The sequence below is a fragment of the Passer montanus genome, unplaced genomic scaffold, assembly GCF_014805655.1.
Source record: "Passer montanus isolate IOZ18808 unplaced genomic scaffold, ASM1480565v1 scaffold22, whole genome shotgun sequence".
In the NCBI taxonomy this organism is placed as follows: Eukaryota; Metazoa; Chordata; class Aves; order Passeriformes; family Passeridae; genus Passer; species Passer montanus.
Window position 1 is genome coordinate 5,654,347 of NW_024366815.1, and position 20,302 is coordinate 5,674,648.

The 20,302-nt window shown below is 37.2% G+C and overlaps 1 protein-coding gene across 1 annotated transcript in view; it reads left to right on the forward strand.

Annotated features, from left to right (window-relative positions):
• Window positions 1–20,302, forward strand: part of PARP8 (poly(ADP-ribose) polymerase family member 8) — a 110,248-nt gene that overhangs the window by 56,156 nt on the left and 33,790 nt on the right. Inside the window, exons 5-12 of the mRNA XM_039709915.1 lie at window positions 1,320–1,390; window positions 3,751–3,828; window positions 8,405–8,499; window positions 11,738–11,798; window positions 12,864–12,954; window positions 15,764–15,830; window positions 17,187–17,312; window positions 19,519–20,083. Of these exons, the coding sequence (XP_039565849.1) occupies window positions 1,320–1,390; window positions 3,751–3,828; window positions 8,405–8,499; window positions 11,738–11,798; window positions 12,864–12,954; window positions 15,764–15,830; window positions 17,187–17,312; window positions 19,519–20,083 (1,154 nt within the window). The remainder of the gene's footprint in view (window positions 1–1,319; window positions 1,391–3,750; window positions 3,829–8,404; window positions 8,500–11,737; window positions 11,799–12,863; window positions 12,955–15,763; window positions 15,831–17,186; window positions 17,313–19,518; window positions 20,084–20,302) is intronic.

The following is a 20,302-nucleotide window of genomic DNA, read 5'->3' on the forward strand; positions in this document are numbered from 1 at the left end:
TTATCAAATTCATAATTTTGGAGGAAAGCAAAGATGTTGTCTGCACTTAGAGGGAGATATGATGTTAAAGGGTTCAGCTGTACAATTTGCTGTTTTCTCTGAGCTTATTCTAGTAAATTGTCCAACATTTCAGAATAGAATAAATTAAAATATTTCTTTTGGGGATCACTAGAATTGTGTGCAGAATGTATTTTTTGCTTTTAATATCTTGCAGCCTGTGCTAGAGCAATTCCCCTTGAATACAGCTAGAGATGCTTAATACTTTCCAATTATGAGTTTTCATGATCACTTGCTTAAAACTTCAGTAAATCTTCACCACTGTGGATGAAACAGTCTGTAACTGCTGCTGCCTCTGGTGAATTATTTCAGGAAATGGTTCAGCTGTTTCACTAAATTCCGCTATAAAAAAATTATTTGTTTTTTCCCAATGATTTTGGGGGTCCTCTCATTATAAATTATTTCCTTATTTTCAAAAAGTACTTGATATATGAAAGGATTTGCTTGTCAGACATACGGACTCATTTATATTGTATTTAATAAAGATTTGTGTACACACTTCATGGAGACAGTTTAGATCCTAGCAGACAAATTCTCTGATTGTTTCAGGCTGCAGAATAAACTGCACAGAGCACTCTTAATTCTGGCAGGTCTTCAGATAGGAACACTTCACTTTGTAATGTTTTTTTAAATTATTATTATTATTATTATTATTATTATTATTATTAGTCTTTAGGACTTCTTTTGCATAACAGAGAATTATTTTGAATTCCACTGGGGACCAGTATGATCTTCACTCTCTATCTCATTAATACAGATGTAAATCAAGAATAATCTTACTGAAGTTATTGCAGCAGCACACAAACACGATCTTGCTATTACCATCAGAAGTTTGTGACAAATTTTACTTGCAAATATTTCTTTACTTTGAAAAGAAATCAAGCCTGTAATTTACAGTAGAGTAAAAACCTATATTTTATATAGAAGATTTTGTTTTCCTGAGGGGTTTGATTTTTCATTCTTTTATAAATTATATTAAATTAATGAATGGCACTAAATTGTAAATCATAAATTGGGAAAAATGAATGTCCTAGATGGATCAGCTGTGTTTCAACTCACACTTTAAAAAAGTCTCCTGGGAAGTAGAGGCTTCCTAATTTTAGACTGTTGCATTTTGAACTCTTTGATGCATTTCATATCTGTAATTTTTTGTTCCTTATTTGCTCTGCTACTGCAACTAAGAATTCCAAGTCTGCATATGCAAAACTATTTCACTTTTTTTTTCCACACATATGTTCCTTGTTTTCCTTTGTTTTTTCAAGAATTAAGAAAAACCAGTGATGTCAACTATTGCTTATCCATAAAGTCAAAATTACAGAGGGAGAATGGAGAGGTATGTATATTTCTTGTATGTGTCTTTTAACAGAAATTATTTTAAGGAACAAAAGAAAATAATAGAATATGAATGTTTACCATAGACTTCCTATCAAAATGTGCTTATTCAAGCTGTGCATGTTTACATGTTTTAAAAGGTTACCATATTTCTCTGGGTTTCGTAAATGGATTAACTAGTGATTCATGTAGTTGGGATAGAGGTTCTCCTCCTATCCTAGGAAATATATTTTTGGTGTTTCATTTGTTGTTTGGCAGTATTAGAGACTCTTTTGGCCCTAAATATACAGCTCTCCTGGAAAAGTGGATAGTGATTCCATTACCTTACTCTGGCACGTAAGACCTCATCTCGATTACTTCCTACTGACTGCTTCATCATATAGCCTCAAGCAATCCAGCTGCAGACTCTAGACCTCTGTAGGACTCTTCTCACCATGAGCAGGCTCTTGAGTGTTGGGGTTTTCTGGGCACGGTGGCATTTGCCCTGTGCCTCTTGCACAGCTCTCTGGCCAGTCTCACTGAGACACTGAGGAAGCAGTGGCACGAAGGTGAAATCTCACTTGGGGCTTGGCCGTGTCATGGCCTGACATAGGCTCCTGCCTCAAGCAAGGGATTGAGCATTGTCAGGACTTGAGGTGCTTGACCTAGAGTCTTCCTTTGGTAAGGGTGGGTGCTGAGTTTCTTACCTTGGAAATGGGAGGTAAGCGTGCCCAGTTGCTATGGGTATTGGTTTTTTTAGTGAATGAAATGTCATTTGATGTGAAAAGCTGCACTGAAAATACTTCGCTCCTACTGCCTCATCATTGTATTCAGTGCTCTATGAACATAAGAAAAACAAGTGTGGGAAGAATTTACCCATTTCCTTAAAAGCCTGAAATATAGTTAGCTTCTGTGGGCCTAAGTTTGAGCTTCTGTTTGGTTTCTAGTTGAATGAGGTACTTAAATGTGAAATTACTGAGAAAAACTCCTTTATAAAAAATCTCTTAACATTGATGATTTATGTTGGTTAGACAGTTCAAGGCTAGGTTAGAATGTGGTTGGTTTGTCACTATTCTAATGTGAGAGTTCTGTGTAGAATTTTTGTTCAGCTGATTTCTGTTTTGAAACATACTTCCCTCTGAAGTAATTTTATTATAAAACAAAGAAGGCTGAAGTTATTTTATTTATTTTCAGTGAAGTAGAAGTAGAAATTATTTTTTATGTCTTGACAGAAATTGCCATGAGGTTGGGTAAATACGCTGTATATGTTTACATCCAGTGAATAAAGGAGGAATTTAGAGGCAAGGATAGAAAATTGGGGATTAGAGTGTCTGACCACAGAAATTGGTGATAACTATTACTATCTACATACTGACATGGCTCTAGAATTTAAGGGTAACTTCTACTTTTTTGATTCATATTTCTGATTTCCATTCCACTATGGCATGTCTGTGTAGGACGAATAAGAAAAAAGGGGTTAAATGCATTACGTTCAGGTTGAAGTGAAGAATGATGATTTCACTAGGTGTTCTTTAGGGTCTCCTACTCACCATAGGGCATAGAAATAACACATGAATTGTGGGAAACAAGAATTACTCTCTCAAGCAATTATATAATTTTAAGTAAAGGTTCTAGTGGTGGGAAACAGAATATAACATTTTATCTCCTGCTGAGTTGCAGTCTCTACCAGGATCAGTTCAGTTTACTTGGTATTTATTATTCACAAAGCAGCCTATTTGGAGCAAGTTTTACTTACTAAGCATCAGAGTCTGTAATCCTTACTTTTTACTGTCTCAGAGAAGAGCTACTCAGAAAATTAAGTTTGAAACTTTCCTAACACCAGGATGGAACTTCTGTTAAGAATGATAATTAAGCAGCAGAGTGTCAGGTTTTCGCAGAAGGACACATAAGATATTCCATGCTTGGACTTGGATTATTTCCTGAAACTATTAGGGTTTAATTATGAGAATAAAGTAAAAAAATTGTAGTAGGTTGCTTACACACCAAAAGATCTATGTCTAGAACCAGTCTTGATGAGAAAGTTATGCTTTGTGTAGCAAAAACATAGAGTGAAGTATCCCCACAAAGTCTGCTGAATTATCCAGTTGTTTAAAACACCATGCTGTGTTTCTAACCACACAAGTATTATTTCTCCATCATATATTCAAGGTGTTTTTATGTACCCTGTATTAGGTGCTTTTTTCATGTGATACTTCATCATTCTTAAAATGGGTCCTCTGGAAAAATTATACTAAAAGATCTCTTCAGAAAGGATGCTATGAGCTTATTCATAAAAGCATAATTCCTGTAGTTACATTTAGATCTATACATGCAAGGTCAACATACTGCTTTTATCATTGTTAACCTTCCTTTTCCATTAAGGAGTCACGGCACAGCAGCACAGTTGAAGAAGACTCTGAAGGAGATAATGACTCTGAGGAATTTTATTATGGAGGACAGGTAATGCAGGAAATTTTTTGCACAAGTTCCAAGAAAGTAATATTTGAGAGTTCTTATATTCATTCCATTACGAATGTATAATATTTAATTTCTTTTTTTTTTTCCAGTGTTGAATAGAGTGTCATTTGTATATATGTGCGTAGCATTTTATGGCATAAATATTGAATGTATTCAAGGTTATAATTACAACATTTTAAAAATAAGATCACTTTGCTTACTTTTGCAAAGCTATGAGAATGGAAAAAGCAAATACCCTTCAGAAAGCTTGAAAATAGAAGCTACTTGCTTACTTCCAGGAAACAGATAACTGATTCTGTAAAGCCTACCCCATTATTAATACAAATGGGAAGTCAGGCTGGATCCAGATCTGTTTTCTTCTGGAGAATTGCTATTTTTTAAAGTAAAGAGCACTGCATTTTTGTGGTGAAAATCGTTATTACAAAACAATTTTGGTCTAGGCAATAGTCCATTCTTTTTCTGAGCTCTAGAGTAAAATTCACCTTGAAAAATGCTGCATATTTTAGAGGATTGCACTGCTCTGTGTCTTTCCTTCTTGTTCCCTCAGCAGAATTAATTCTTACATTCTCTTGTGTATTGGGAAATAAAATCTTTTCATGCCTTTTTCTTTTGCAGCGTGCTTTGCGCTGCTAGTCTCTTTATTCAGATTTCTCTTATTTTTTCACCTCAATGTTGCCCCAAGGAATCATTCCTCGCTTGTGTTTATTAGAACTGTTTATTTCTATGAACATTTTAGTGAGTTACGGTCGCTGTTTATGAAGGCTGTCCCTTACCTCAGCCTTGAGGCTGAAGCCATCCGTGCCCTGGGTGCAGAGCCAAGGCTGCAGGAGCATGCCAGCAGTGCCAGCAGGGTGGGTCGGTGCAGAGAGCGTGGGATGCTGATGAGCAGGACATGGCTGAGCCTCTTCTCTCGCAGAGCCAACGGTGCGGTGGGGTTAGCACACAAAATTCAGGTTGAGGTGCTGCACAGTAAAAAAACCCAACAAAACCAACAAAACCCAACAAACAAACAAACAAACAATCCCATGCCCCTAAAAAGCTGTTAAAAGTTATATTGAAGCCGGAACTGAAATAATTTATTGTCATGGTTTGACATAGCCAGCGTGGGGAATTGACTCATGTTCGCTTTAGAAATGACTGCAGGAATTGCCTCCCTTCAGCTGCTGACTCCTACGGCCCCATGCTGGGGAGTGCTGGGGAGGACCATACACATAATTCACTGCAAAGAGAGATGTTTTATTTTAATCTCCCTGAGAGGAAAAAGCTTCTGATCTTGTCCTGTAGTGATGGGTCGTGTGTACCCGCTTCATTTTTCAACTCTGAAGGAAGGGCAGTAACCTCAAGGTGAAGGAAAAGGCAGAAAACAGCTGGGAGTGCTTATTTCTTGAACCAGGACTGATAAGTTTCCTAAAGGATGCCTGGCAGTGCCCAAATGAATTAATAAATATTAGCACTGCTGTGAGATACAAATACAGATAGCAGTACAGCATTTTGCAAGGCATAAAAGACCTGTGTAATAGACAAGACTGGTTAGAATTTAAGTGCCTTATATTAAAATGGAAACTGGATTATATTGTATTGTCTTTGCAATGAGGTAATACATTTAATTGAATGGTAAAATAAACCCCAGGTCTGCAATAAAAATAAAATATCAGTTGATTTTTACTGTTTTGAATATAAAATATCAATAAACAAAATATGATGAGCAAGAAAAGAAAAAAGAAGGCATCACAGAAAATGTATTTAAAAAGAGGGAAAAAGGACATGTCTAATTTACAATTTCATGGTCAAAAAAACTAAAAGGCTAACAAAGACATTTAGAGTTAAAAAATAGTACTGAGGACTCAGAAAATAAATAGGAAATCAGGTAATGAGTGAAGGCCCTTGAAAGACAAAAAAGAACTATCCTTTTTCAAGCAGAGTGTTTGTAGGAGTTGTTAAGTGAGCACCAGCTGTATGGGGAGACAAAAGATTTGACCATATACATGGGGAAAAAAGCAAGGCAGGCCCCTTCCTTTGAGACAAGTGTCTGCTGTGCCCACAGAGAGAGGGTGCAGAAATACTGACTTTAACAAACAGAGGGAAGAGATGCCAGTGTAATTGTGTGCAATCAGTTGGGAAGGATGGAGGTCAGGATAATTCTTAGCATTGCTAAGTGGCTGCGGCTGGAAAGGCAGGAGCTGCTGCTGCTGATCAAACAAGGCCCATGGAAGACAGGAAGGGGCATTTGATGGGCAGTGTAAAGAAGATGCAACCTTTTCCAACAAAATTAAATGTTTGTATCCACTTCCTAGGCACCTGCTTGTAATCCTCCCTAAGGATTTAATGGATAAATACTTTAAAGTAGCTAAGTGGTTCAATAGTCTAAGACCTATTGATTTTCAATGGGATTTAGGTTTGTAAATCGCTTAATCTCCTTCTAAAAAGCAGCCTTTTGTAAAATAATCTGAATAAGGTCTCAGATTAAAAACAGAGACTTTCTGAACATAGACCTTTCAGTCACAGCAAAGTTATCAGATTTTTTAGCTTTTATATTCACTTTTTCTGCAACCCTGCTAATTCTTGCTTTGAATCATGATCTTCTACATTTGCAAATAAGACCAGGAGATGAAAACAGAAATACTACTGCCTTTGGCTCTCTCTCTGCATGTCTCTTGTGCTTCAGCTACAAGAGATACTTGAAAATGCAGAAATACAAAACCCTGACAGCCTCCTCTGTGTACATCAATATGTCTGTGGCACTAATTCAGGGCTGGGAAGTACCATACTGTGGTCTTAAAATTTGCCAGAGCACTGCTTTATTTCCTTTTTGAGTTCATAGCCTCTTACCATGAGAAAATAGGTTAGAAAAAACATTATTTTGAGCAGTGTGACATTCTGCATAATCTTCCTTTTGTATTTTACTATTATTGAAACTTAAGACTGATTTAAAAATCTGGTTTAGGACCAACAAATGTGGCAAGTGCACCACAGCTACGATTTGTGAAATGATTGCTGCGCTTTCTTTGGAAGCAGGACAGCAATTATTTACGCATCTTTAAAGAATTCTTCTTTGAGTAATAAGCATGGAAAAAGGATTGGTTTCCCCCTACCTAAAGTGAAAAAAATTACAATAACAATTTTCTTCCTGTGCTCTTCTACTTGGAAAATTGTTCTGACATGCCTGCCAAAACAAAGGAAGAATACTTTTTTTTTAATCTTCTGGTCATGAATATCATTGGTATCTCTGAAAAATACATGTCCATGCCATGCTGATGAATTTTGTGCCTTATACTTAAGGAATTCCAGGTCTGAGTCTAATCAAATTACTCTCTGCTGATTTTCAAATGTGAAAAGGTGATCATCTGATTATTATTTTAGTACTACTGACATTTAAGTAAATTGAAAAGCACATCTCTTAAGTATCAGAGCTGAAAGTGTCATAGAACTGGTTTCCTATAGATTTGGGTGTACAAATGGAGTAAATAATACTGCATATGAATGTTGCTCTGCAATAACAAGAATTCTGTGTAGGATTCCTGTATAAGGTTATATATATATTTATATATATGTGGGTCTCAAGGGATAAATTGCATTCTGCTGCTTTGCTCTCTGAATTTGTCAAAGCTACAGACCAAATCCTGCGCTCATTTCTGAATCTGTTCAAATCTAAGGAGTTCATTGCCTTCTGTGGAATTGCTGTCATTCCAGTTGTTCTAAAGTCATAGATTTAAGTTCACACAATCAGGATCATTTTGCTTGAGAGGAAGGTAATGATAGACAGATGATTAATAATTGTTACATGCCCAAAGAGGTATTTTGGACCTTGTAGAAGGTAGGAGAATATTAATTATTTTGACTTCTTACAGTCCAACCAAACCATTTCACAAGTTTTGCTTTTTGCTGTAAGCACAAACATAAACATAACTTTTAAAATTTTTCATGTAGAGTTTGAAAAAAAAAAAGGGGGGGTTTGTTGTCTAGATAAATAGCCTTTATACCTTCTCTGGTGTAACACTTAACATGGGAAAGTGTCCTTTTAATTCTTTTTTTCATCTGATGCTATGGCAATGGTGGGCAGAATGTAGCCAGTGAGTAAGCTAAAAATGTAATTTAGATGCTGAGGTGCTGGGTATAGAGAATAGCTTCATGCTTTGCTTGTGCCCAAGCCATTCTGTGTCTAGTGTATATGAGAGTGTGACAGCAAACAAGAGCGAGCAAACCTCTGTGCCATAGTGGTTGGACTAGGATGACAAGACTGGGCGATCTTGTTCTTATCCTACTTAACATTTTTAAAATACACAAGTGTCCCAGAACAAAATAGGACAGATGGATGAGTCCTTTGCAGTTTTTCTTCCCACAAACAGGAAAAGAACCCTCAAAACACTTCAAGGCAGAGGTGCCTGCTTTGAAAATCTTACTGCTTTAGCAGATGAGGTGGCCTCAGGGCTCCAACTTGTCCCTTCTGAGTGTGGCATTAAAGACTCTTAATACAACGTATTTTACAGAGAGTAAATAGTCTAAATCAGGTGCCAGAAATGAAATACAGAACTCCCAAGACATTTTCTTTCCCCAACAGGTTAGCTATGATGGAGAACTTCATAAGCACCCACAGCTGGAGGCTGATTTAACAGCAGTGAGAGAGATCTACGGACCTAATGCAGTATCTCTCAGGTATGGAACAGGCCTTTCTGTATTGTGGAACCTTGAATGTTTTGGACTTTGAATTCTTTATGGACCTTCCCTGGCTGTCAAGGCACAAGTCTTTTCTGGTGATCTCTGTATGTTGTGTGACAAAAGGAGGGAGCACTGCAAACCAGCATCAGTGCTGGGTTTTTGGGGGTTCTTTTGTTGTTCAGCATGGTTACAAGTAGTTGTGCTGAGAAGAGCCCTGTTCTAAAACATCATTGTTGTGTTTTGTTGTAAATTACTATTCGACATTTCTCTAAACCCTTGTTAAACTCTTTTTCTATCATATTCTATATTTTGCCCTGGAGGTGAACAAGAGGAATGATAAGAGATTTAATAAATACTTTCCCTAGGGAACAACTGAAGGAATTGGATTTGTCTAGTCTAGGAGAAAAAGAGAGAAGACACAATAACAGTTTTTCTTCTTCAAAAAAGCTGTTTGTAGGTAGAATGAGTGATACTCTGTATTGTCATCATGAGAGAGACAGTAAGAAGCTAGGGTTTGATCAGAGATTAGGGAAGATTTCAGATTGTGTGGATCTAAAGTACCCTACACAGAAAAGAAATAGAACCTTTGTCAGATATGAATTGCTAAGAGTATTTACACACTAATTCTGTTGGGCATATGTGAATGCGCATGATTCTGCCATAGTGCATGTCACATATATATTTTGATAAGCCTCATGTTTTTTATTGCTTCATTTTCCATCAATGTAATCTTAATAATTTCATAAAAATACCAGGTAGGTAAGATGTAACAGACCTGTCCTGTATTGCAAGGAAAATATTGAAGTTGTCACACAAACCAAGTAAGAAGAAGAGAGAGCATACCTACAGCTATGGTGTACTATACATTTTCAAATTAAATGGAAATTTATTACACTTCAAGAACCTGGGTAATCGAAATCTGAATAGCTGTGTATAGGTTTAGGAAATGAATAAATGTTTATTTGCTAAACTGATAACTATGAAATTTCTTCAAGCTCCTAAGATGGAAACATTATGTATAACCTTTTGAAAACTAAAATGCGTATCATTTATTAAATAGCTGTTTCACTGGAAACACTGTGATCCCCTTGAACTCACTCTAGTAGAAACTGGCACCTGTGGCTGCTTTTGCCATGTGTAAAAACTTCAATGCTTTATCCACTCTATTACAGCTGAAAATATTTACAAATTCTTGGAAATACACCCCACAGCTTTAAGTGTTCATTTTCATCCTTCTTGTGCAGCTCTGCTTCTCTAAGAGGAGAGCATTTGTCTGACAGTTTCCACTGAGAGTGGATATTTCCTAGACTGTTGACCCTCCTTTCAGTAATCTCTTGCTGTCGCAGAGTCAGTTTTACATGTAAAAGTGAAGTTTCTGTACCTGCATACTTTTCACCACTGCCTTTAGAAAGCTGGCCACAAAAGCCCTGAGAAAGTAATCCATCCAGCTGATGTCTTTACATTGCTTATTCATTTATGGGAAGAGGACATCTGGAAGATTCAAAATCAAGATGTGTTGATGAAACTATTGTAGACAGCAGATCATAAGATGCAGGTTTTGGAATAAAACATGATTTCCTCCTCATGTCAACTTTGGAAATTAAAACTAGAGTTAGCATCATGTGTCTAAAATCCATCTTCTTAGGATACTAGTGGGGTGGAGGCAAAAGGATTTCAAGTGAATATGGAAATGTCACAGTTAAAACTAGTTTTTATTGTATTCATTCTTCACTAATCTTTCTATTCCATTCGTTTAACCATTCCTCAGTTTAATTTATAAAATTATTCTTATTTGCAGCCTTTTGAATCCAAGTTTTGTGAATAACACCAGCCTGCGTTCATAAAAAATTACTTAAGATACCATAACAGTGTTTGGATCTTCTGGAAAGTGAACAAAAAAAACCCCAGATGCCGCTGTCGTGTAGGGTAGTGGCTAAGCCATTCAGTGGGTGGAGGGCTTCCCTGCTTCAAAGCCAGGTTTTCAGTGAGCTGTAGGAGATCAGTGAGTGCCTGTGCGGCACCTGCTCCAGTGTGGGTGAGGTGACACTGGAGAGCACTAAAGGTGTCTGGGAAGTCTCCTGTAATACAAACAGCCCTGTCCTGCTGTTCACCTGCCATGTGTGCGGGCCAGCCTGATCTAGAGAGTGAGCTTGGCTTTTCCCTGACCAGAGAAAAGCATTGGGTTGCTGAATTTTGGTGGAAGGGGCTCCCTTCATCAAACTGTGCAAGACCTCAAGCGTTTTCCAGTGCGAACTCAGCCCTACTACAGCTGAGAGGTCACTTGGTAGGAAACAGTTACATTTTACTGATTCAAAACTGCCTTATTGACTGATTCATGCAGTACTGCTGCTCTGCACTTAGTCAAGTTTAATAGAAAAGCATGGAAGTCACTGTGAAAAGCACAGAAATGGAGTTTTAAAGTTAAAAACATCCTAGTGGCTGGAAGCTAATCTGCAAAAATTTGAGAGATAGTACTTTTACAACATTGTCCACTTAGGTAATGTAAACAAAAAGGAAAACAAAATTTTGTTTAGGTGTGTGAATAACTATTTTCTAGCTCTGTTTTTCAGAAGTCTTCAAGTACACTGAGGGAGGGCAATCAGGGTGAGTCAGAAAATAAGAGACAGAACACTCGCAGTTTAAATGTGAGATTTCAGCTGGCAATGAAATACCTGTTAAATCTGAATCTTGCAATACTACACATAACAGATAAAAAAGGTAACTATTGCCTTGAGTGAATTACAGGGCAATCTTTTTATTTTTGACAAACAAATGCTTGAATGCTTGAATGAAGCAATTCCCATGTATATCATGCCATGTCTTCATTGGTTTGTCAGAAGCCTGTTATTACGTTACTGGCTGTTAACCTGAAATACTTTTGAAAATTAACAACGATTTTCTTGTGTCATAAATGGGATTAGCATGTGACTGTTAATTTTTCTTTGTTCATCTGTGCAATAAGTGAGACAGAAATACATAGTAGCAATGGAGAGATATTTTTTGCGAAATAGTGGAAAAGCAAGCCTGTTTAAGCAAGATCCTCTGAAGAAAGCTTTTAAGTGCAGCAGATGGTTACCCACTGGGAATATTGATCCAATCTATGTAAATGTGTATTTTATAACTATTCTGATTTTACAGATATGATAATCCTTTGTAAAATCTTCCATGTTAGAAGTACTCCTGGATTGAGGAGTATTTTAAAGAGCTCTAATGTAATGTAATTATTTCCTTTCAGGGAATATGGAGCCATTGATGATGTAGATATTGATCTACATATTGATGTTAGCTTTCTTGATGTAAGTAATCTAATCACAGAATTACATAATGAACATTAATAACCATTTAATTTTGCTACACATCAGACTGTCTAGACAGCCACTGATACTTTCCCTTTTCTTTGGAGACTTGATCTTGACAAGTGGGTGTCACATTACTGATTGATACTTGGTAGAAAGGTTTTCTTCCCTTTTACAACCACACTGTTAAAATGCTGTGTTAGGCTTTTATTTGCCACATGTATATTTCCTTTTGGACATTTTTTGTGAATGGGAAATGTTTTAATAAATATAAATGAAACACCTTTATTTTTCTCTTAACCTAGACATGAGTCAGGTGAAAACTGACTTCACTCAGGTGAAGAATTCTTACAGTCCTGAAGGGAAGAGGACTCTGCCAGGAGTGCTCCTGTACAGTGATTAGAGAGAGGCTTGACTGGCAAAGGGACAGTAGTGCTGTTTCTTGGCTGGCAGCATGGCTTCTCTAGCTGTTGTGCTGTCATTCAGCTTCACACTTTCTCACCTCATCTGTGCAGCAACTTCCTGGCCTCTGTATAAAGAACAAAAATGAGAACTTTTAAGGTCATCATTAACTTCTGTGCAGATATGTCTTATTTTCAGGTCCACACATCACATAAGATAGTTACTGAGCCTTACTAAATTTTTAAGAAAATCTGATCATAGCTTGAATTATTTTGACCAGTTTTCAGGAGCAAAAGTTTCCTTAACCCTTAGTTATGGGACTAACTTCTATCCTGGTTTTTTTGCTTGTTTGCTTCTCAGCTTTGAGGCAGTTCCTGTTGCTAGATGGGAATGTCTCTGCCTGTACATGCAGTGCTGTGTTTAAACCTCTGCTTGGTTTAAATGAGCTCACTCAAGAACTGGAATTAGTCTGACACTGCTCTTTGGGGAGCACTGATGTGCCATAATTTGTCCTGAGTCAAATGTGTTATGTTGGAGTGGATACTAAACAGCTGGGTAAATGAATGGGTGGTGTTCATAGCAACCCTAAAGCAGACTGACAAAAAGCAGTAGTTCCTCACGATGGCTAATAATATCTGTTGTTTTCTTTTTGTCTCACACTAGGAGGAGATTGCTGTGGCTTGGGATGTAATTCGCACAGAGCCTATAATTGTGCGACTGCACTGCTCTCTTACACAGTACCTAAATGGTCCAGGTTGGTCAGTTTTGTATTCTTCTTGTGCCTTGTGTGGTGTCCAGTCTGGGCCATGGGGTAGACACTTATTCACTACCAAATCTTTCACCCTGCATGTGCTCAGTTCTACTGCTGAGAGAAGTCCTGTTGATTTGAAATTAGGCTTACATGTATTTGCATGGCTGGGGCCTTCCTAGTGACACAGGCATCTAATTTAAAGTTTCATAGGATGATTTTTGCAACTCGTTTTCCTGATATCCCTGCTTCCCCAAGAAACGAGGGTTGAGCAGTAAAGATTGAGAGTTTCTAATATGTGATTTCCTCATTTTTGAAATCAAACTTCATCTGCACAGATGAAATGTGACTGGTAATGAAGACATACACAACAGACCTGTGCAGCACATTAACATGCCCTTCTTCATGCAGCTTTAAAGAGTCAGGCCACTGTAATTGCCCTTTCAGCTTCTGGTTTCTACATGTGTATGTGAATTCTGGCAATCTTCAGATTTGAAAAAAATTTAAGTGAGTGAAGTTTCCTCATTAGAGAAAAAATGGTCAAGCTCATGAAGAATCAACTGATTATGAAGATTTAGAAACATTCATATATGAGAGTCAACTTCAGATATATTTTTACAGTGCAAGTCAGACTCAGTTTGGATAATATCTTGCCCAGCCTTGGAGACTTGCAGTACAGGCTGTCAGTTCATGCTTTTATCTGTGGGAGAATTCTGCCTCTGGAAAATTAATAGATATTTCCAGTCCTGTTTAGCAAAATCTGTCCCAATGAGCTATTTCTGTAGGATATATTGTCTGATGATTCTAACTGTAAGCTATATTCTCTTCATTCAAATAAGCATTTCATTATGCCAGTCTTTTTCTTCCCCTTGACTTTGGTCTTTTTGTCTGTGGTTTATTACTTCAATTGTTTTTGTTAATATCCATATCTTAAAGTATGCATTTGTGATAGCAGAAAGCAATGTTAGTATTCAGAACATTCCTGTCGAAATGTAATTTAAAAAATAAAGAAGTGCAGCAAATAGGAGAAGGTGAAGTATGTAGAACAGTGTGCAGTGAGAAATGAGAAGTAACAAGAATATATATTCTGCATCACTGACAAGGTTAAGGTGGCAAACATAGTTGCCAGTGCTGCAGCTGCCTGCCTGTGGGAGTGCCGGAGTTCTGAGAAAGGCGGGAGCAGGGCCACAGGCAAGAATTTTGCTGATGTTGGTTTTATGAGCTCAGCTGCTGTTGCAGCCATGTCTCGTTATTCACTAGCAAAGCACAGTGAGATCCACCATCTTTTGTGTTAATGATGTGAATTGCTCTTCTGTTTTCTTGAGAATACAGAGCCAGAACTTTATGCTGTGTCTTTTTCTGCTATGCTACATTCTATTGATTGAGAAACAGGAACACAGTGCATTGCAAAGCACGGTGGGGGATATGAGCACCACCCTGTAGCCATGTAATGTACTGATTTTAGGTAGTTCTTCTAGTTAATAGCTTGTCTCAGTAGTGTCTGCGTGGGCAGTTTGTCCCTCATGCCTTAGAAACCTGTCTTAGAGAGGATGAATCAGCCAGTGGAGGTATTGGCATGTCTCGTCTGAATGCAGAGTCTAGACAAAAATTTTCGTCTAGATGTCAGAATTTAAGATTGCTGATTGTAGGTATGATGATATTTAAAGTATTCCCCATCCCACCTGCCCCCTGCAGTGTGTCTGAAATTTGACAATCCAAAGATATTGCTATACTTAATGAAATCATTCATCCCTTTTGAAAAAAAATCAGTTTGTATTTAAAAGATGAGTTTATGTTTGATGTTATTTCAATAATAACATTAGAAGAAACTACTGACCTTTGAACTAAGTAAAATTGCATGGCAAACTTAGATATATTGTATTTTATTATAAAATTTAATCTATTGAAGCAAAATTAAAGTACAGACGTGAATATTCTGAATAAAATTCAGCTGAGTGGTCAGAATAACATCAAAATACTGATTTTTCATTTCTAATAAAATTTGAATAAACCCCAGATTTTTTGGTTTAATTTCATTTTCATAATACTTTGGTCCATTATCATCTTATGCAATACAAAGTATGCAGTCTGTTTGTGCTTATAATATGCTTTGGTTGTCCTGCCTTGAAGCCCTGGGGCTTTCTCAACAAGTACTGGCTTCCATCTGCCACTTCTATCTAGCAAATGTTACTGAAGGATTTTAGTAATGCCACTAGCTAATTTCCATCCTTTACCCTGTACGTTTGCAATTTCTGACATGAATATGGATGTGCTAGTGTTAGGACAGGCCTTGAGGAAATTTCAGGGTAATCCTTAGCCACCGGAATTCACATATCAGGTACTTAGATGGTGGCACTTAGAAACAAAATCCAGGTACAAATGAATTCAGTTTCAATCTGGACTTTCTTTGTAGCCACGGGAACTCTAGTGTGTATAGGCTACTTACTTGGGAAAAAAGTTTAAAGTATTAGGTGAGATGAACTGCCAGTCCAGATACATTTAATCTGATGCTGCTTGCTACTTGCATAATGTATATGTAAAAAAAGATATGTTTTTGTAAATAAAATGGGTGGGAATAGATACATTTGGGAGAATTCCATGTGTAAAATTGTAAATTATATTGACTGAGGTTTCAAAAACAACCATTCCTTTCTTAATATGCTAAAATGACGTGTCCAGTCTTGCCATTGCTTTGATTTAATTGTCTGTAGTCAACCTCCACAGAGAAGAGGGTCCTTAAATAAGACTTACTTGGTCACAAGTTTGTCATTACTGCTGTAAGTTCATATATCAACAAAATATCCTTTTTCCCTAGTGCCAACTGTGGATGTATTTCAGATCTCTACTAAGGAAAGATTTGGGCTGGGACATCAGCTGAAAAAGTAAGTCTCGAAAAGTACAAACCCGTGTTTATAGGCAAATATTGCAGTCTTTTAGTTTCTGGACTATTCCGGTCAAGTAGAATAAAATTCATGTTGTCAGGTTTGTTGTTGGATCAAAGTATCTTGAAGTTGTTTATCTTGAAATAAAAGTCAATATTTGCCATTTTAAGTTCAGCTTTGATAGCTGTTGATGAGAATTTGATCTGTGTTACTTGCCAGGGTTTTCTGTCACTTTGGTGCCTTTTAGGAAGTAAGCTATAAATGTTATAGAGACCATATCTAGGAATGTTCAATTTCATGTTTCTGCTTAGAAGCCTCTGAAATAGGAGTCTTTTTGAGCTTCATGCATACCCTGAGGGGGCTATGCTTTCATGGTTGTCTCCAGAATATGCCACAGAAATTAGGCCATCCATGTTTTGAGGACAAGATGGAAGGATTGTAAAAAAACCCGGCAGTTTCATGTGGTCATAGTACAACTCTTTTTAATACAATTTTGCTGAGTCACCTCTTTGCATATGCTTTTATATATGTAATAAATTTTTAAATATATAGGCTTTAGTATCTCACCATTACAACATTAAGAATCCCCTGAGGGAAAAAAAGAATCCTGTTTAGTGTTTTAAGAAATTCAGTGCAACATTTTCATAATCTTGTAAATGAAGCAAGTTATTAAAATCTCTATAGTACATGACTTCGAAGAAAAAAAAACATAAATGCTCCCCCAAAATGAATAGTCTCTTAAAATGTTTTGCTATTTACCCTGTCTGTGATTTTTGCACCAGCTAATTACTAAAGGTTCCCATATGACATTTTCAAGAGCACAGCTGCACAGTTCACAAGTGAGCAGGAGTAAAAATACCAGTGAGCCCAGTAGTCCCTCGTGGCTGTGGCAATAGGATATTTCTTTTTCACACCAAATTCAGCTTTTACTTTTATCACTATTAAGACCCCTACTGCCAGATTAGTTAGAGAACAAGGTTCTGCTTAGCCATGCAGATGCAATAGCCTGTGGTCTTGTGAGACATAGACCCCAGTACTGGATTTAATGCCCTTGACTCAGTTTGTCTCTAGCTCTCCATGACAGGTATAGTCTGCATAAATTTTGCAGTTGCAGTGATTCTTTACACAGACTGTATTCTCATTAGGAGTCCCATATTAAATTAGTTCTATGTGGAAAAAAAAAGGCTTTTTGAGGAGGTGGGGAATCCAATCACTAATCACATACATGACAGAAAACTTCAGCTCTAGAGTGAGAACACTGCATTGTCACCTGCATGGTGACCACTGAGACCGTAGTTTTAAAATTAGTATTTCCCGCTGGGATAAGAAAACCTTTTTTTCTATCTTAATTTGCAGAATCATGCAGACATTTGTTACACAACAGTGGAAGAACAGTAAAGAAAAATCTAACTGTACGCACAATAAGAAGGTGTCTGACAAAAAGGTGAAATCCCCTCTGCACATCTTTTCTACATTGCGCAGGTAATAGCAAGAAAAAATAGCTATTATCACCATAAACTGTTCAAAATCCACAGCAGACTTCACAAGGTGAAATCTTGACTTTTCTCCACATGGAAATTCTCTATTTATATCTTACCTCATGGGTTTCCTGTCCTTGCATTGCATGACATCAGGAGTGAACTAGGTACTGTTGCAGCTTCTAAGATTATTAGAAGCCAGAGCATTTCAGTGCCCTACTGTCTGAAATAGCCATGTTACAGCTAGAACTGGAAATAATTAATTTTATTTTAAATTGTGTTTGTATTTTTATTTTGTCTTTACTTCAATAGCAAGAATAAAAATACGAGAAATACATATGTATAGCATGTGTTATGTATATTTTTAAAAACTGTGTTTTTCCAGCTCTTCTTTATACAGCAGATTATATATTTAGTTTTTTAGAACTGGAATGATCATAATTGAAAGAATGATTTTTAAAGATGCTGAGCACCCTCCCCTCTCCAGTATTTGACTACATTAATGTTTTCCACTTCTGAAATGCAGGCACAGAATTTCAAAGAGAAAAGGCATTAGAAAGCGTAAGAAACAGTTTATGAATAGTTTGAATGAATTTGAATTTAATACGATTTCTGCCAGTTGCTCATACTCGTAAGTATATGTAGAATCAGGCTCTGATTTTACCTCTTTCAGGGTTGTGACTATTTACTCTAGTGTGTTTTCCTGATTATGGAGGGTTAAGGATCACCTTCAATTAAGGATCACCCCTTCGATTCAGTTATTGAATTTGAATTGAATGCTGCTTTGAATATTCCTTCTTTTTGATGAATTTTACCATTCTAAATTCACAGTATGAAAAAGAGATAGAATACAGCAGTTGCTCAGATTGAAAAAGGAGGGAATGCCAAAAATGACAAAAGATTGTCTATTCAAAGGTAGAGGAGGAAAGACAGTGTTTTAAGTAGAAGTCTTATCCATTCCCTACCACACAACACATGGGCTATGGCTTGGGGCTTGTTTTTATTCAGAATGGGCACACAAAACGAGCCCATTCTTTTTCCTCTTGGTTTGGGAGCTTATGGACCCAAGTGCAGGGACCCAAGTGCAGGGACCCTCTCTGTCCCCGGGGCACCAGTCCTGCCTCCCATCTGCAGGAGGGTGATAGTGAGCCTGCTGCTTACAGTGAATCAGCAGCCTCCACGTGCTTCCTCCACTGTCAACACTTGCTAACAGGGTGGGGAAACCTGCCACCCTCTCCCCCAAAAAAACCCCACCAAAAAAACCCAAAGAAACCCAAAAAAAACCTAACCAACAAAAAAAAACAACCAAACAAACAAAAAAAAAAACCAAAAAAAGAGCTAACCAACAAAAGAAACAAAGAAACCAAAGAAAAGCAAAACAAAACAAACAACAACAGAAACCCAAAACAAACAAAAAACTTCCAAAGACTGTTGTTTCTTATAAAACATAGGAAAGTGATTCAGCATACCTGTTACATGTTCTTTGCAAGGAGAGGCAAATATGAACCTTACAGAAATGTGATGTTTGTGTGAATGTTGTTTCATAAAAACCTTTTGTTCTTTACTTCCTGCATTCATAATTTAGGTGTCTCACATTCTCATTTCTGGTGGTACATAATTAGAATTTATCTATAAGAAAGAAGGGTAAATTTCTCTTTCACAAAGTGCCCAGGTTATTATGGTGGTTTTAAAATAATATCCTTTTCATCTGAATTAAATTTAATGTCTCCAAGTTTCATTACTCATTGTATCTTCCATTTGATCTGAACATAGATTTCCTTATGCTGTTTCCAGAATACAAGAACTTTAATGGGATCATGCTGTGATCATTACAGAGGAAAGATAGATTTTGATAAGGAAAATATGTTATAAGAGGTGGATTTCATTTAGAAGATCATTTCCTGGATAATTTATTTGTTTTGAGACATAGAAGACCTTACAAAAATCTGTAAGGTCACAGCTCTAACTTCTACTTATGTAGTTGATTGTCTTTTTGATTGACGAGCACATGTGTAAATAGGAGTAAATTGCTTGTTTTGATATTGGAAGATGTTTTATATACATTTGTTTACTAAAACTTTGGGTTGCATTTATCACTAGTGAAAAACATAAACACAGGTGACACTTAGAATCTTTACATCTCTGTGATCTTTCCTGATTTGCCGAGGATTTTGATTATTCTCCAACTTTTCCATGTTCTTTATTCTAAGGTCGCCAAGTTATCCTCCACCTGGCTGTGGTAAGAATAAATCAAAACTGAAGTCAGAACAGGATGGCATCTCCAAGACTCACAAACTACTGAGAAGGACTTGCTCTAGCACAGTGAAGGCGGAGGATGTGTGTGCCGCAAAATCTCACAGAACCTTTGGCCGCTCGTTATCGAGTGACCCGAGGGCTGAGCAGACAATGGCTCTTAGATCGCACAAACTGCTGAGTCGTGCTTGCTCTGCAGCTGTCAAGCAGGAGGAGTGCATCGCTTTAAAGCCCCATAAGGTGTTAAATAGGTCGTGCTCTGGGGATCCTCGATGTGAGCACAACAGCACCTTGAAGCCCCACAAACTTTTAAGCAGATCCTACTCCAGTAACCTTAGAATGGAAGAATTGGATGGATTGAAGAATCACAAGTTGCTCAGCAAGACTTACTCCAATGCCCCTAAATCATCCAAAATGGAGCCTTTCAAGGAGTCCACCATGGCAGAGAGCAGGAGGCTCTCTCTTACCTCAGGGCTTATTGGTATCTTAACACCATCCTCATCATCACCTTCACAAGCTGCTGTGCGTAATAATTTTTTTGTATTCTGCTCATTTTCCTCCCATTATTTTCCAAATGTGCTATTACGCTTTTTGTGCAAAGGCATTAATACTTAGGATATATGATAGTGACTATATTAGATATACTAGAAGATAAGAGCAATGAAGTCAGCTTTTTAAGGAGGATTCAAACAGCTGTGCGTACACATATATTTAAATTATAAAAGCAGAATTTGATGGGGT